The 19,057-nt window shown below is 39.1% G+C and overlaps 1 protein-coding gene across 2 annotated transcripts in view; it reads right to left on the minus strand.

The window, feature by feature from the left end:
• UBE2H (ubiquitin conjugating enzyme E2 H) overlaps positions 1-19,057 on the minus strand; it is a 99,203-nt gene that overhangs the window by 37,498 nt on the left and 42,648 nt on the right. For both annotated transcript variants that reach the window (XM_053927193.2, XM_024554961.4), the window contains exons 2-3: positions 4,186-4,262; positions 3,480-3,554 (exon numbers count right to left, since the gene is read on the minus strand). In XM_053927193.2, coding sequence (XP_053783168.1) covers positions 3,480-3,554; positions 4,186-4,262 — 152 coding nt within the window. The remainder of the gene's footprint in view (positions 1-3,479; positions 3,555-4,185; positions 4,263-19,057) is intronic.

Raw genomic sequence — 19,057 nt, forward strand, 5'->3', positions numbered from 1 at the left:
CCCACTCTCCTAGCTCTGCACAGCTGGGGACACCCTGCAGCCTGGCCAGGCATTCTAGGAATGTTTCTGAACGAGAAAGCTAAGTCAGTCTGAGCTTTCAAACAAACCAGAACTTACAGATTCAAATACGATTTACTTCAAAGCAGTCACTCAGGAAAGCTAAGCAAATGTTTCAATGATGTTAAATTGATTAAAAGAGTTTTATAATTTCTCTTTGAAAACTCCCATTGGGCCAGTTTATAAGAAAATCATAATCCTTAAACTAAAGTCAATTTCATTATGGTATATCATTTTTCACTCCCATTGTTGTTACTCCACCTTACTCTGTGATTAAATGACCGTTAGCCATTTCAAAAATTTATATCCAGCTTCAAAACGTCAAGATTGTAAAAATAAGTTCATAACCTCTTAATGGTGTCTTTTTATATTCCTTCTCTTTCCAAAGAGAATTTGAAGTAGCTTTATTACTATTTTGAAAAAATATTTAATGATGTAAACTGTTCTTAAAAGAACATTTTTAGTTACAACTCATGCAATCATGTAACTACTTGAAAACTCTCTCAAACTGTATTCGGAGGGCATCCCAAAGATAAGCATGTCAGATACAGTGTAATGTAAATATGCAGATAAAGTGTTTTAAAGTACATTTACCAGAATGTAAATAACAACATCCACTGAGAGACAAGATTATGAGACATTCTGATTTGTGCTCACCTGGACTTTCTTGCATTCCTATTATGGATATGGAGCATGTACACAATTAAAATGTGTGTGTGTGTGTGTGTGTGTGTGTGTATCAAACAAAAAAGTATATATAGTTTTTTAGAGAAAGAGGTGGGGGAGAGGAGACAGGGGGCAGACACACACACACAGGTGCATTTGTTGTTCCACTTAGTTGTGCGATCACTGGGTGCTTCCCGTGTGTGTCCTGACCGGAGACTGAACCACTTCGCCTGGTGTATCAGGACCCTCTAATCAACTGAGCTGCCCAGAGAGAGATACATATATACGTTTAAATTTCAAGATCTAAGCATTAAAGATGCTTAATCGGAATCTGTACATCTCAATCTTTACAAGCTCAAAATCTGGCTCAAGAAGTGTACACCTGCATGGATACTATAAGAGGCAGGGTTTACAAAGAACGCTGAGGCTGGGTTTTTCTTATCTCCTTGCCCTTCTGTACAATTCTACAACTATCTATACAACTCAAAAAGGACACTTTACTTATTCTAAGAGAGCCACTATCCCTTGAAATGTTTAAAGCACATACCAACAGTCATTACACTGTTGACGGCCTGAAAATGGGTCACCCCACACAACTGATTAAAACTCTCTTACGCAATCTTCCTTTGGAGGAAACAAGGACAGCTTGTACACATATTTCAACTAGATCTACTTCCTTAACAGAAGATGGTACGCGTCTGTAGGTATTACAAAGTTCTCAGAGCACACAGAAGGGCAAAGAAAAAATTAAGAAGTTAAATTAGCCTAGTCATTTGTTCCGACCAACTTCGTATTACATCATCAATTTCAGAAAGCACACAGGCTTCTGCTGTGTCCTTAGTTAATAGACAGACAATGTCTGAAGTGTAGATATCTTCACTTTGGAAGTTATGATGAAAAATTGTATTACCTGGAAAAATAGGACAGGACAAGGCTCGAGAAATAACTACATTTCTACAGGATATACAACTGCATTTCTATAGGTTCATTGTTAGTTTCAACAAGCTACACTGTTTCCTTTCAGAGTAGGAATCTGGGGTAAAAAAAAAACTAGATTTAGCATGCCAATTTTTAGTCTTGATTTTTTAGTCTAAGTAAATAGGTATTTATGAAATAATTTTAAATGACTTACATGGTTTGGACATTCTGTTTGAAAAGGTTTAAAGCTTACATCATTCAACTGCATGAAGTTTAAAATGACTATGTGAAGAAACACCCTAAATTCCAGAAACAAATGGGGGACAGGAAACTACAACAGGATGGGAAAGCCTTCCCAACCTGAGTGAAACCTATACCCCACCACCCTAGAACGGTAAGGGGCCAAGGCCACTGCCAGCTACACAGCCAGTAAAGCAGATACTCTTGGGGACTGTGTCGAAGACGCAACACCTCACAGCTCTCCTCCTAGTGCACCGTCTGATAACTCTAAAGCTCAGAGGCCCTTGTAGCATTGAGGATACTTCCCATTCATTTATCCAGAGTACTTCTCAATTACTGAGTTTAGAAAACTCACCTAAGGGACTGTGTAAAAGGAAATCAGTTTATTCTTAACATGAGCACTCACAGTTCCTACCTTGAGACGGAATTAGAGATGCTGTGTAGTATTTTTATAGCATGAAGCTCTCTAAAGCACACAGAGTAGCTACATGCCCGGGGAGAGGCTGCTGCAGCTGACTAGGAATTAGTCTGTGACCACCCTAACTTTTCTGCATTATTTATCCTAGGCTGAATCGTGGGGGCCTCAAATCAAAGCACAAAGCGCAGACTGTCTTTGATCTACCTCTTTAAAAAACCCTGTGTTGGGGCAGGGGTATGGGTCGAATCTCCCAGAGACCTGGCATTGGGGCCAAATCAGGCCAGCAGCAGCAGCAAGAGGTCTGAAGTGTGGCAATTCTGAACGTGAGGCTCAGTGCAACTGTCAGAGAATGCTCACTACACTCAATTTTATTTTCTTTACTAAAATTGGTCAATATTTTATAATATTTTAAAATCGTCTACAGAATGAAATTTTTAACAGGTGGATTAAGTTACTACCTAAGCTAAGTTGCTAGCATTCTATAATCTCAAAATACTTATAAGGTGTCAACCTTCAATCATACATACCTCTACTGCATCTGACACAAAAGTATCTAAATTGTCACAAAGTACCTTAATGGAGGTGGCACCTTAAAAATATCAACAATCAGGGCAGAAGAAAGATGAAGATGAGGAAAAGTACTTCTTTACACAATGCCACTGAGGTTTCTACTCTAGTTTCTTCAGCTGTTTAAAGGACCAAAAAGATTGGGAGGGAAGAGAATGCAAAAGGGAATTTCACTGCTGGGTACCCAGAGCTGCAGTGGACGAACAAAGCAGGGTACAGAGAGGGTTTCTGAGTGGCAGAAATAGAGCAGATACTATATAATATTAATTCCAACAATCTGGCATTTAAAATGAAATTTAAGATATATTTATGATTTTATTGCTAACAGCCTAACTGGACAGTGAGTCTTATAATTGTTTAATCTGACCCTGAAAGAAAAATCAAGAGTCGTAATCATTACTATCAGGCAAAGGATATATTTAAACATCTTCTATCACATTACGGAAGTCCCCTAAACAGTCTTTGATTAATTTAACCAAAGACAAAAAAGGAAAAAGTCAGTTAACAAACCATTTCTGAAATTAATTATCTCCCATTAAACATAGGATTTTTCTGTCTTTTCCTCTTTGATTTCAGAACTCTCTAAGGAGAGAAACTGGGTAGTTACACCTACCTATAGATGGAGATTTGAAAGGGTATTTGTCGGGAAGATCCACTCTAACTTTCCATACTCCGCCTTCGTATGGTGCTGAAAGAAAAGTCACAAAGTTACGCATTAGAAATTTGTCTCCAAACTTGAAAATTAACCTAAGTGTAAATTAAATATTATATCCTAATCTCTTTGAAAACCTTGCAAATTAATACCCTTCAGAGTCAGGGACCTCCTATAACTCTGTGTTCAGAATAAAATACTTTTCTTAAAAGACAGAAAATAAGCAAAGATTTACTTTCTCCCCCCTCCTTTCAAGTTACCTGATTCTTTAAAGTATTAAACACTATCCAATTCTTTGGTAAGTAACACCCTCCTATTTCAATCTACCCCCATGCCCCCCTCACAAAAAAAAAAAAAAAAAAAAAAAGAAGAAGAAAAACAGAGAAACAAAAGTAAAACTATAAAAAGCATTTTCCTAAACCATCAATGTAGCCATTCACACAAAGGCCAGAATTCACAATTCATGTTTAATACTGTTGCATAGAGATAGAAGAAAAAGGCATGTGAATTTACTATGATAACAGCAAGATTTCCTTACTGGCTCTAGAGTTCAAGCAAATTTACTTTTCAAAAACCACACACACCACCATCTGTCTTTGACATTTTCATTGTATATTACAGAGAATAAGACTGTAATGGAAGAACACACAGCAACAAGTGTACTTACTTCCTTGTGGTCCATAAAACTTCACTACAAATTCATTGAGTCCTCCCAGGATGGTGACCTCATGCTTACTCTCAATGCTATGGTGGAAGGTAAAGGAAATTACACCGGCTTGGTATTGCCCAGAACAACTCAAAGCGACACCTCTCATTCATATGCCATTTTAAGTGTCACCAACATTCATATGAAGCCGGTAAAATATGAATGAACATAATTATTCTGGTAATTTACAAGCAATATACACTCTTGTGAAAAGAACACGAATAGGCTTTAAAGATTCAGAGACTCGTGTTCAGCTCGCAGGACCGCTGCCCACCGGGCCTCTGAGCCCAGACAAAACAGTGCGAACTGACTCCCCAAGCCTTTGGTCTCTCCTTGCAAATCAGGAAAACATCCCTTATAGGATTTCTGTGAGAATTAAATGAGTGTAATATGTAAAATGACTAAGATGACTTTTTGTACATACTGTCCATAAATGAACGGCACTCAGTTTTTCTCCCCTCGGTACCCTCTCCTTTCCAGCTGACCCGCAATGAACCTTTAACACATATCCAGTATTCCCTTCAGTCGAATTCAGGTTCTTGGGAAAACACAGATTCTCCTAAACTGGAAATATTCTGCTCCTAATTTATGAATTTACTAAGGAAAGTCCCCACAGTTTTCTCCCTGGCTTAGAAAATAATCAAAATAGAGACACAACCTTGTTGCAAGTATTACTGCCAAATGCAAAAGACCAGTAAAAAATAATAATAATAATAATAACCTTGTCTGAAGTTTTTCTTTTCATCTACTCTTCCCCCCGCCCACTGCTCCCCAACCTCTACCCACCTTAGACTTCGGGGCTCTGGGGCCATAATCACAGAGGAGCAGCACTTCTGTGTTCTCGCCCTCAAAAACGTCCCCATCCTTGAGACTCTCCCGCCTTTAAGGTACCAGGATGCAATTACACAAACAAACCGATCCATCTCCGCAGAAGAGAGGGCTCCCAGTCTAGTATCTATTTTATGTCTCTGCTCTGTGATCTAACCCCATAACAACGCTGATAGGATTTTTGGGTGGGAGGGGGGGCCTTTGGGGAGCTCACAAAGCCCACTATAACATTAAAAAAAAAAAAAGACATGACAGACCGGTCTTGTCTTAATTAGCATTGCAAATTGCATGTACTATTATGCAAAAGGAAAGAATCCAAAGAAATGTTTAAATGATCTCTTCAAGAGAGAAAAATGATATTTTTAAAGGTATGAAATTAAGTATTGGACTCTCCAATCTCTGTGCTATAAACCACTGAACAGAGAAGCCAGGTGCATTTTTGGCCAAGTCCTGTTCAAGAGCCTTGCACAATATCCACTAGAGATATTAAATAAAATGAGTTATCTATGCTAACCTGATCTAATTACTTTAGTAACACGCACACTGAACGGGCTCAAATGGTGACCGCACTGGAAAGCTGGCTTCATTCCTCACAGTCAAATGACACATATTTGCACACTTTGGTACACTGAATGCTCTCTGACCAGTCACCCTGTCGGCCTGCACAACATTCCAAAGTCACCCCTAACGTAACACACAGAAGTACAACATGTTTAAATTGTTTTAAAACTTTAAAAAGCACCCTTGTGTTAGTGAAAGAAGAAAGTCAAATCTAGTTACGCTAAAAAAAATTAACAACAAGTAATAAAGTCATCGAAGAAAACACTTAAAAAAAAATCTTGGGGGGGGTAAAAAGGCTTTCATAAAAATGACACCAAACCCAGAAACCTCAGAGGAAAAGAATGGCAGATGCACACACACACACACACACACACACATTTAAAACTTCCACGTTGTAAAAGACAGTTAAGACAAAGGATAAACTAAGAGGAAAAAAATTATAGCATATGACCAAAAAATTTAATTTTTAAAAAATGAATTATTACAAAGCAATAAAATAAGCACGAGTGGCCAAAAAAAGGAAAAAAAGGCCAGGAGAGGGAAGATGAAAACCTCAAATGAGCAAAATTAAGCCACAAAAAGTTCAACTCATCAGTTTAGAACTGAGACAATTTTCACTATAAATTGATAAAGATGAAAGCTGGATCAAACCTAGTATTCATTCAGCGGCATATAAACTAGTGTTCCTGAAAACAAATTTAGCGCTACATTCCAAAACGTAAAATGATTTTACTCTTTTTATTCTAATTTCACTCCAGTGAAGTTGTTTTAACAATAGCCAGGCACTACTGGTGGGAGTGTGAGATGGCTTTCATCACCGGGAGACCTGGACCACAGAGCTGCACAAGCACGCACCCTGCGCCCAGCAGCGCCGCTCCTGGGGGTACATACAGCTCGCTCACCACAGCTCCCGTCTAGGAATGCTCACAGCACTGCATGTACTATCCAAAAGTTAGGCTACAACCAAAGGTGCACCAACACTAAAAAGGGTAAATTATGGTACAGTCACCCAACAGAATATTATACACCAATAAAAAATAAACTGCCACACATAAATGTATAAGCAGGGACCCTTCCCCCCCTCAAAAAAAAACCCTGCAATTATCTTCTAGAGGGTGGGGGGCCCTTTGGAGTACAGGCTTCCCCCACTAGGGACCCATCTGTATCAGTGCACCAGCTGACGCTGTGGTGAGAAGCTGTGTTCAGCTTCAGTGAATTTTTTTTGAAGATTCTTTCAACGCATTTGCCCATTTCGTGATGGGTGGTTTAGGAGCGCATGCCCACACTGCACTGAGTGTTCAGCAGTTTCTGACCAAAAACGGCATGGCCCCCATGGCCCACCCTTCCTATTCACCCAATCTTGCCCTGCAAGGTTTTTTGTTTCCACGGATGAAAAAAGTCCTCAGGAGGAAACATTTTGCAGATGTGGAGGAGGTGAAACAAGAAAACAGCAAACGCACGAAAAGGCATCAAAACTGACATGTTCAAAAACCGTTTTGAGAAGTAAAAAAAAGTCTCAATAAATGCATTGCAGCACATGGAGAGTACCTGGAAGGTGACTGAAGTTTAAACGTGAAGAATTAATACACAATATTTAATAAATAAATTCTGGTTATGTTTGATTGCCCCCTCACACAAGTCTCACAGATTTAATAGTGAAAGAAACCAGATACCAATGAGCATATCCATTTATACACATTTCAAACAGGCTAAATGAATCAATGGTATTAGCAATTAGGGTGATGGTTACCCTAATAATAATTAGGGCCAGTAGGGGACTGTGATCAGTGGAAAGGGGCTTGAGGGAGACTTTTGAGGGTGCTAATTACACCTTTATTGTTCATCATTGAGCTACAAAAATTATTTATGCACTGTTTGCATATATCTTATTTAATAAAAAGTTCTAAAAACAGTGTGTCTGACACTGCTTACTGAAATATTTAATATGGATGGCCATGATCTATTGTTAATTCCTCTCCATTAAACATTTAAAATTATGAGTTATCCATATGGACATCTCTCCTAGAAAACTGAGAAAATCTTTTCTATTTTTTACATGATGCAATAAACCCAGGTTTCTTCCACTTTGTGGTCTGTTCGGGCTCCACGCTTCTATCCAATTTCCAAAGAAGACTCTCCTTTCCAGTCACTCCAAACCTCCTCTTCCCCATGATTAGAAATCAATGCTCCCAACCCCCTCTTCCCCATAATCCCTGGTACAATACACATGCCAGATAACACTGGGCCTGTCTTCAATTACACACTGTTCTGTAAATTAAAGAGTTCTTACAGTCCATTTCATATGAAAAGCTAAAAGTAAACTGAATGAAACCTTTAAAACTTCTACCAAGTTGGTAAAATGAGAAGCTGCACTAAATTTAAGCTGTCTTGGAACGGGGTACAGACACCAAATCAAATGGAAAAAAGAATCTTAGTTTAGTTGAATGAAAAACACTGCATTAAAAATAAGCCATTCCATCATCACAAATGAATAACTTGTCCACAAAAAAATTCAGAATTACTTGACTGCTGTTACCATATGTATTTATGGTACAGACCACAAGTTTCTCTTCTCTGCTGCAAGGTCAAGGGCAAGGAAGGCAATGAGAAGGCAGGGTACAATGACAAAAATAATGATCTATTTCTGAAATATGCTGGTCAGGCTAGCAGACTGGTGGAACTCACAAGAAGCTTCCTTCATTACTTTCTCAGTTCCAAAGCCTGGAAATACCCTTCAGATATAGATATAGTCAGATAAAAATATATTAAACCCATAAGAATCACTTTTTACTCACCTCTCATCTAGGTTATTTGTGAGATACTGCTTTTTACTTACTTAGCACTTCTCTATCATAGAATAGTATCAGCATTCTCAGTAGACTAATGATTAACGTTCCTAGGAGCCCGAGTTCATTTTACTTTTAAAATGCCAGCCACCCACCACCTTATTCCCTGAATGGTGTTATGATTACACCATCTAATATTTAAAGGCTAATGCCAAACTGTCAAGAGACAACTGACATTCTTGGCAAAACGTGTCTATCAAGATTTCAGAAGTAATTTTTATATAGTTCTGGAATTTTCCAGAAAGGGAGCCAAGGCACAAGCCTGTGTCACAGGACCGACGTTAACAGGTCAAGGACGTAGGATTCAGTTGGCACTGTTTTCTACGTTTCCTAATAATGACTTTGTAAAATAAAAGAGCGTGGCCCTGAGCTGTGTCCACACAAGTGAGGAGCTGGGGTAAAGAAATGCGCTTCTTTGCAGAAGGTAGAAGCAATTTACATAGCACTCTCTCTGTACGTTCAGGCCAGCCTGTTGCCCATTCTCCTTGAGATTAATCACACTAAAAAACCTAAAGAAACTCAGCAACCTTCACTATTTGTCTTGAAAATAGCATGGTACATCTGTTAATTCATTAGTGTGTAAAGTATCACAAAACAATACTTTGGGAGTTATGTTTATAAAGAATTCTTCTCCTTTACAGAGATAAATTGAAATATTTACTAATATAGAATGTCTAGGATTTGCTTCAAAGTAAGCCAGTGTGGGTAGAGTTAGGAGAGAAAGACATAGAAGAAATGGTATTGGCTCTGAGTTGATAATTACTAAATCTGAGTAATGGGTACATATGGATTCATCCTGTTCTCTATACTTCTGTTTATGTTTGAAATTTCCCATAATAAAAGTTCTTTAAAAAGTAATGTAGTCAGTATCATCGTAACTTTAGTATTTAATGAGCACAGCCAACTCAGAAGAACTTAGCTACTATAGCTCTCTTGAAAGCTTACGAAAAGATCCAACATCTTCCTAAGGTCCAATACTTAGCGTGAGGAAGAAAAAAACCAAGTGATCCAGTATGTAAGAAAACAAAGATGCCCTACTGAAAGAGGAGACTACTCTGGGGTAGGAAACATGGGTGAAGACAGCCAGAGGGACAAACTTCCAGTTCTAAAGCAAGTCGTGGGGTATGATGCTACAGTCAGTACTGTACTGCACACTCGAAAGTTGCCGGGAGTAGATCGTAAGAGTTCTCATCATGAAAAACGATTCTGTAACTATGTCAAGGAGAGAGATGTTAAAACCAGACTCACTGTGATTATTTCACAGTACAGACAAATACTGCACCTATGTCGCACACCTGAAACTGATGTTGTACGTCAATTACCCCTCAATTAAGAAAATAAAGGGAGAGCAAATCAGTAGCTGACATTCCAGAAAAATCAAATTTCAGTGGCTTCAAAGGATATCTAAGAAAAATCCAACCACACTGAGCATAACTTTTGAATATCCATGAAAAATAGCCTCTGGGCAAAATAATAAAGATGTGCCTTTGTTTAAATTATAAGGAAAAACAGTCATGTACAATAAGCAAAGGCTCCTGGATAACAGAAAGTTTAATTAAAAAAAAAATACTTTTAAAGGTGTCTGTCATGTTAGGAGGACAGGGAACTGATTCAAAGAAGAAATAAAAATAGCAGAACTAAAAACTATTGAAAACATAAGCAGGGGGAATGAGGGAAGAAAAGGCTTCTACCAGTGATGAAATACATACATATAAAGAATAAGGACATCTTTTTATTCATTTAACTCAATCTGAGAGAGAGGTAATGATATACAAGTTCAGAGCAATTAACAAAACAATACATGTGCCGTAGCTCCTAAATTCAAGCAGTTTTAGTCCCTGCAAATAAATAAATAATAAATAAATAACACTTTCTACATAAATAGGGACTTGCTATGCTGAGTTAGTACCTATTAAATCCACAAAAGATCATGGATGCTATTTCTATTAAAAATTGGCTTATTAGCCCTGGCCCGTGTGGCTCAGTTGCTTAGAACATCATCCTGTAACCGAAAGGTTGCAGGGTTCGAGTCCCAGTCGGGGCACACACTTAGGTTGTGGGTTTGATCCCTGGTCCAGGTGTGTACAGGAGGTAACTAGTCAATGCTTCTCACATCAATGTTTCTCTCCCTTTATCGCTAAAAGCAATGAAACAAAACAAAACACTTGGTGTACTAGCCCTGGCCAGTGTGGAAGTGTGGTCCTGTAAACCGAAAGGTCGCACGTTCGATTCCCAGCCAGGGCACATGCCTGGGTTGCTGTTAGGTCCCTGGTTGGGGCGTGTCCAAGAGGCAACTGACTGATGTTTCTCTCACTCCCTTCTCCTCTTTCTAAAATCAATAAGCGTATCTTCAGGTGAGGGGTTTAAGTTGTTTACTAAATATTATACGCCCACCCCCACCCATGTAAGTGCCTTAAGGAAAACAAACTCTCTTAAACACAACATGTATTCAAGAAGCTTAAAGTTTAGCAGGGGACACGAGATCTTTCCACCAGGAGCAAATGCGAAAGTTTGCACAAAGCGCTGTTAGTGTTTAGAGTAGGAAAAGATTTCTTCCAGCTTGGGGGCAGGACAGAGACGGTTTGCCAAGGCAGGCAAGGATTTACACAGGCCTTAAGGACAGTGTGATGTGGACAGTGGAGGCGGGGAAAGGCACTTAATGCAAAGACAGAAAAGCACAGGACATGTCCATGGAACAGGGGCCGCTGCCTTTTTATTTTGATGAGTAGACCGTGGGGAGTATTAAAACAGTAGGCCAAGACCAGATTACACAGAGGCCCCAAACACGGATTTTATCTGGTGAACGGGCAGACAGCTGGCAGTTCCACGCACCGTGCACAAGACTGTGCTTTGCAGAGATGACCGAGCTGTGGTGTGTAGAACTGCTTGCGGGTGTGAGAAACAGAATTAAAGCAAAACAGCCGGGGACTAGTGGTCAAGGCCTCACTAAAATAACAGCTGTGGGAATAATGGGAGAGATTAAAGGGAGACTTTGCAGGAGCTGCAACTGACTGGACACCGGGCAGCCAGGACGAAGCTCCAGCGCTGCTAGAATGTCGCACTGTCAAGATGAACGAAGAAACTAGAGCTCTAAATCAATCTCCCAATTTCTAAACATACAAAGCACATGGGCTCCCATGTGTCTCTTGGTGAAGGCTTCCGGGACCACCCTGTTTCCAGCCGCGTACTCCTACACTCCCACCGTCTATCTGGTATCTCTGTGGTCTGCTTCCGTTTGTTGGTGACCAGCCTCCAACTACCATACTGCAAGCTCCAGAAAAGTGAGGCGGCGGGGAGGGGGGACTGGTTTGAGTGCTGCTGCATTCCTAGAAGAGCTCTGGCACACAGTAGGCACACCAATTAATATTAATTAAAAAAACACATGAATGAAATTGTAAGACAGCCATGGCCTGAAGCTGCCGGTCTGAAGTATAGTCTAGCCTTGTCAGACAGGTGAGGTGATAATATTAATGGCAAAGTAGAACACAGGGCAGAAGCAACAAGTTTTTTATGAAAGATGCTAAGTTTGGTTTTGAATACATTATAATTTACAGTATAAATGGATAAACCAAGTGGCAATATACTACAGGCAGCTGGAAAATGCATAATTTAAAAGAATCGCCTTGTAAATCACTAACTCTGACCTGTTTCCTAATCTTTAAAAAAAGAGCGGGGGCAACGTTGAAGATGGAAAATCTACAAAGGTACCTGGCCTAGCATCTGACACAACAGGAATTCATTTTTTTTAATGTAAAATAAATATACAAAACTCTGACTAAATCAATTCCCACATGATTAAAATTTCCTAAGCAATACAAAATTTTTACAATGTTGAAAATTTTATTTTCTTCTCCATTCTTTTTTAAAGATACATTTTTTAAGATTTTATTTATTTTTAGAGAGGCGATGGGAGGGAGAAAGAGAGAGAAAAATATCAACGTGTGGTTGCCTCTTGAGGGCCTCCTACTGGGGACCTGGCCCACAATTCAGGCATGTGTCCTGACTAGGAATCGAACTAGCAACCCTTTGGTTCACTGGCTGGCGCTCAATCCAGTGAACCACACCAGCCAGGGCTGAAGATTTTATTTGTTTGTTTGTTTGTTTAATAGAGAGGGGTAGGGAGGGAGAAAGACAGAAGAGTATCAATGCAAGAGTGAAACATGGATCTGTTGCCTCTTGCATGCGTGGCGACCAGGGAATGAACCAGCAGCCCAAGCATGTGCCTTGACCGGGAATTGAACTGGCTTCCTTTCACTTTGCAGGATGATGCCCAACCAACTGAGCCATACTGGTTAGGGCATTTTCTTCTACATTGTTGAGTAGAATACTAATGAAAACAGCCTTTCTTGATGCTGAGTCATCATTATGAATAATAACACAATGATACCCTTAAGGAACTAATAAGGCCTATACAATTTTCTGCTACAGAAAATTTCTGATCCTGTTATGCTAAAGGTATTGGCAAGTTTCCCCCCTAGTTTCTCTTACTTCTTTAGCTAAGTCTAAGGCTGTCACTGGGCTACCATTCCTTAAAAGTTATCTATGGTGGGCTATAACATAATCAGATAACCAAAATTTGTGAAAATTTATTTTTAAAATGAAGGTAAATAGATTCTAAGGGAGACATTCATTTAGATAAACTTTAGGTATTTGTTTGCAAGCTTAAACTACGTTGGCTGAGGCTGCCAACAACTTCTGAGGGAGGTATATTACATTAAAAACAGCCATTTCAATATGCATTGTCTAGAAGTAAAAAACTTTCACAATTTACTACAATATACTAAACTCTTAAAGACTCATTATCTAAGGGTAGCATATATTTAAAAAAATTTTTTTTGAGTTTTTCCATTTCTTTAATATTTTATAAAAGTATTCAGAGATTAAGTATTCCTTTGTGTCTAACTTCTTTAAAAATTGACATTATGATTTTTAGAATTCATTCTTATTGTGTATAACTACTTAATTTTTTCTCATGTCGGTGTATTATGGATACATATAGTGTACATATTTTAAAATTTTTTATATAGTCACGAAATTTAATTATATAGCAAGTTCACTACCACTCGGGAAACTGAAAATCATACTAGCCTTAGAAGAGAGTCCTTCCCCTCTCAGGTGTTATACTTTCATTTAAAGATTCCAAGTCAGAAACCAAAGCAAACACTGGCCAGGTCCAAGTAAATGTTATTTTTTTAAATGGGAAAATCATCACTGTAACTTAGCTCTTCCCTGGATGCATCACTCTGCAAACAGATTCCCAAATAATGGAGTAAAAAAAATTTTTTTTTAATTAAGAGTCATTAGGAAAATAATTTTTTTCAAATAGGTTTTAGAAAAAGGAAGGGTCTGAGATATGCAGGAAATCTAAGCCTCACTCCACCTCCAACAAAATGTTTTACAAAGCAGATTTACAAAGTCAAACTGTCAGAGATAACTCAGTTGCAGAACAAGTTAATAGAAAAGCAGGAGGGAAATATGGTAAAATGATGCCATCTTGAGACCAACGAGACACAGTCAAAACAGAAATAAGATTTGTATTTTCTAGAAAGTTCATATTTCAGCCCTTGGTCAGGTAGCTCTGCTGGAGCGTTGGTTAGCGAAGCATCCCGATATGCCAAGTCTGAGTATTCGATCCCCAGTCAGGGCACATACAAGAATCAACCAATGAATGCATAAATAAGTCAAACAACAGATCAATGTTTCTCTCTCTTCCTTCCACTATCTCTAAAAAATAAATAAATAAAATTAAAAGTTCATATTGCAGTCAGAACTATCAGCTAGTCAAACATGCGACACAAAACCTGCGAACTTTGGAACACGACTCTGAACCGCAGGGGGAAGAGATTCTCAAGACACAAGACGCCCTAGAGACATCGAGTCCTCAACTAAAATCCAAACAAGTGATCTAGAAAAAGTGTTTTTTAAAATAAACATTTTCCTGAAAAATCTTAGAAGGTGGGACACATTAAAAGATAGTGGTACTTAATCACAACGTCCAGTTTTCATGTTCTCAGTATGGAGGTAGGTAACACCACCGCCACGTGTCAGAGAAGGGAACACGAGGAACCATGTCACTGCAAAGGCAGACGACCTAGTCATAGTAGGCTAGAGAAGAAAAATAAATAAATCACAACCATAAGGATGACAATAGCAACTGACCTTGAAAATTTTGAAGTCAACACATAACTTCCCCATAAATGATACAGAAACAGGCAAATAGCCAGGTGACTCTCTGCAAACTCCTAACGGAACCATCTATTTAATATACCTCCGACCTCCCCTTCTGGGCTGTGTATTTTTCCGCACCATCCACAAAGGACAAAGTGCACCACGAAGTGGCTTCTCAGTAAATATCACTAAGCAAAATTTAACAGGGCTTTCTGGGATATCTACGCAGTGTATTTGGTATTCATGTTATCAATGTTCTTTTATCTGAAAATCTTTGGGAACTTCACTTCCTTTATTCATTTCAATTACATCAGACCAGTTTTTACCCTAACACCTGAAATGTAGACCACAATGCCACTCAAGGAATACAGAATTAAGCTAAGTGTTTAATAATCCCTACCCACAGATGTTCTAATCAAGGCACGTGTGAGTCATTCACAGTAATCAGTGACATTTTAAAGGAAATGTTTTCTTTGGCCCTCTTTAAGTAACATATAGGAGATTATAACTGCAAAGTGGTGCATAAAAAAAAATTAGTAAATCCCAAGAAGTGGGGTGCCCGTTCAGCAGATGAAGATTATGAATGAGTGAAAACCATGGACCACAGAAATGAGCAGAAGGGGATCTCAGACCTGTGGTCTTCCTCCTCCTAGTCAACACATCCTGAAGTCATGGAAATTTCTAGAGATCAGTGATTCCCCCATCATAATTTTATGACTTCAATCATCTCAAGGAGAATTTCTTGCAGCAAGCTCTTCAAAATTCAAGTATTTTATATTGCCCATAAACTCAAAGAAGGGGGGAAAGACAACATACATGCGCATACAATTACTTTACCCTTAACATCACGCTCTCAAGCTCTGGTCGCAGTGCCTCCTCATTCCCAGTTCTCTTCCAGGACATGAATGATCGATGCCTGCGGCTCCCTTTACTACTCCACATTCATTAAATGTAGGTGTCAAATATTAATGACTTTGATTTCATAGAAGTTGTAAGGGGAAAGAGAGCGGCACAGACTCAGGCTGTTTAAAGCAATACGTGTGCAGAGGAACAAAGAAAGGTTCACGATCACTGTCAAGATTTACACTGAAAAAAAGGTGAACTGCGGATGAATACACTGAACAGAATGCCAAACTAAAGTGCGGTCTACCGCGTAGAGAAGTCTGCACTCCAAAACAAATGAACATGTCTTCTTTCAATTGAGTCTCGTTTCTATTATCCACTTGGAAGATTTATGAGAGGCAGTAGCAATATTTGTTGGAAGTTCAACAACGGCCTGGATAAACAGTAAAAAAAGAGAAGGATGAAAAAATAATCTAAAGTGATTTGGGAAAGAGCAGTGTCTTCTTGACTGAAATTCTGCTGCCAAACTACCTAAGCCAACTATACTTCAATAAAAAATGAATAAAATTATGTATTAAAAAACTATACAAAAAGTAGTTAGCCAGCAAATATCCTATTTGATATGTTCAAACAGCTATTAGAAACTACCTTCATTTATTACCTTTATGAATACTTAGGATGAAAGAATTGGGATGAAAACTTTCAACAGAAATTGGAATGTAGCCTTTTTAAAAAAAAAAGTCCATAGTGGAAATAAGCCAAAGAAACAATTTTAATTGGAGGAAAAAAATTCCTTTTAAAGAAAACACCCTAGTATAAGAAAACAAGCCCAATATGATTAAATAAGCAGAAAACCCTGGAAAGGCAAGAAATGTGAGGTGAAAGGGGACTATAAACTAGGTGTGTAATGTGATACAGGATGAAGAGTGGTTGGAGCTATTTTAAGCACCACACAAGTAACAGGTGACAGAGCTGAGAGAGGAAGCTTTCCAGCCATGCTGGTGAGGCTGCTAGCTCAAGACCAACAGAAATGATTACCACACAGTAAGCAATGGGTTGTCGGATACAAATAAGAAATACGGAAGTGATAAATAATATGAAAGCTGGCCTAATAATTTAACATAAGTCTAAGATTTAAAAATGCATAAACAGTAAGAGAATAAAAATTGTACTGTTATGCAGTATATGAAAGAAATTAAAAATCAAGTTTCTCACAAGGAGTGCTTCCTGAATAATTAAACAGTGTGAAAAAAAAAAAATCAAAGTTATTTAGCAAAACGAGAAGACAAACCTAGACACATACACCAGGGGGTGTATATATAGTAAGAAAATTTGGCATTGAAAAGGCGACAAAACTATTAGGTTTCCCCCTCTCATGTTTGCACCATGGGGACCAGTTGGACTGATAGGCTCAGGTGCCACTGAGACAAACAGCTCTCTGGGGCCAGAATCAGAGGACGGAGTGCAGTTCTGAGAACATCTTTCACTGCAACTAAAAAAATCTCAACCAGTGAAGTAGAGTTTTGGGCTTTTTAAAAACGTCTTTAAAGTGTGAATGGGGGGTGGGGAGGGGCTAAAGCTGCTTTCCCATCCCCTAGCCCTCTAGTCCCAATGCCAAGACACTACAATGTTGCCTAAATACTACCATCGTTTGTATTTTATACAGAAAATGTTTATACACACACATTGACATCATCACAGAAACACAGGTGGAAACTGTTCTGTAAACACCTTTCTCCACGCAGTATTTGGAGGACATCTTTCTGTATCAACACTTACATATCTAAGTCTTCCACCACCCCCGGGCACCCTTTCAATGCCTGCACAGTATCAATGTACCGTAATTTACATAAGCATCCCAGTGAACAGGTAGGTTGTTTTCAGTCTTTTGCCACTGCCACGTTATATAAGGAACAACCCAGTACATTCCTCCTGCTACACTTTTTCAAGTTTCTGTTTGCAATTTCTAAAAGGAGAACTTCAGAGTCATAGGGATATATACCAAATTTTGTAAGTTCCTAAATATCCTTCAAAAAGGTTATAACTAGCCCTAGCTAGTGTGGCTTGGTTGGTTGGAGAGTCATCCCACAGACTGAAAAAGTGTGGGTTCAATTCCAAGTCAGGGCACATACTAGGTTGCGGTTCGGTCCCAGGCAGGGGTCTATGAGGGAGGTGACTGATAGATGGTGTCTCTCTCTCCCCTCTCTCGTTCCTCCCTCCCTCTCCCTCTCTAAGCATGGCCTCAAGTAAGGATTAAAAAAAAAAAAAAAAGGTTGTATCCAGTTACTTTTCAACTATCATCAGAAGAGCCAACCTAGAGCTTTTCCTCACACTCTCACCAATACGGGTATTAAAGCTTTTAAAGCGAAACGAAGTTCACCTTTACACTATCCGCACGGCCATCTGCACCTCAGACTGCCAGCGCTCTCGCTCTCTCATGCCGTTCACCAAGTCAACTGCGGCCCCGGCTGGGCCACCCAAGGGAAAAGGACCCACTCGGCTGACCCTTCCTCTTGCGTCTCTAACACAGCACCTGCACCGGCAGGTGGCCCTTCAGGGTTCCTGGACAGAAATGCACTAGATGTGCAGCACCGTCCGTGAACCGTCTCACAGACAAGAGCAGCCAACCAAATCTCAACCCGTAAGATAGGTTAATTCCAGAACCTGGGCAGAAAAAGGTAAAAACAAGTTTAGTCTGACATGGCATCATTTAATTAAATAACAGAAATGGTGTCCTACTCAATTCTCTAAACACTTAGCGCATTTGTACTTCTAAATCTATGCCCCAAACAAAATATGAGGTTGATTTCTTACTTCTTGGGTGGACCTGATAGCACCCAATCCACTGAGCCATACCAGCCATTTTAAAAGCTGATATTTTAAAAGCTCCTTATACCAAACTACTTTTGTTATTACAGCATACAAAGTAATATATTCACATTAAAAAATTACACAGATGTGAATCCCTCAACAATGGACAGTCAACATTTTAAGACGTTAGTCTCTAATTTACTAAAAACTAAAAGCCACAGTTCACCCATGACTACTTAAAACAAGGAGATTTCGTAGAAAATAACTCAAACATAAAATGGTATTGACCTCCCACGTATCTAATAACATTCTTATCTGTTGCTTGGTTTTCTAGTCACAAGTCTTATCAAATGATGTTTTCATTCCGGAACGTCAGGGTTTTTTCACCTCACCCTCGCACCCTCTCCCCGCCATGGAACACAGTTGTATCACCGCTGGCCAAACTGACGTTCAGGGATTCTGTTACTAATGACCTTGTACATATTATTCACTGCTCAGCCATATATTATTGTATGACACAGTTTCTTCTTTTCAGTGTTCTCCCCCAAGGAAATAATCACTGCCTTAAAAAGGTAAGCAAACAAGAAACCAATGTATCTATCACTAATCTGTTAATTTTGACAGATCTGTCCCACCATGTTTCAACACATCAGGATGAGTATCTGTGTTTGAGGGTTTTCTCTGACAAATGTTATCTTTCTCGCTCTTCGCCCTGATCAGGGAGCATGCCTTCCCAAGCACGTGCTGGCCGGATGGCAAAGGCAGGCGATCCATTA

Source organism: Desmodus rotundus, chromosome 6 (genome assembly GCF_022682495.2).
Source record: "Desmodus rotundus isolate HL8 chromosome 6, HLdesRot8A.1, whole genome shotgun sequence".
Lineage (NCBI taxonomy): Eukaryota > Metazoa > Chordata > Mammalia > Chiroptera > Phyllostomidae > Desmodus > Desmodus rotundus.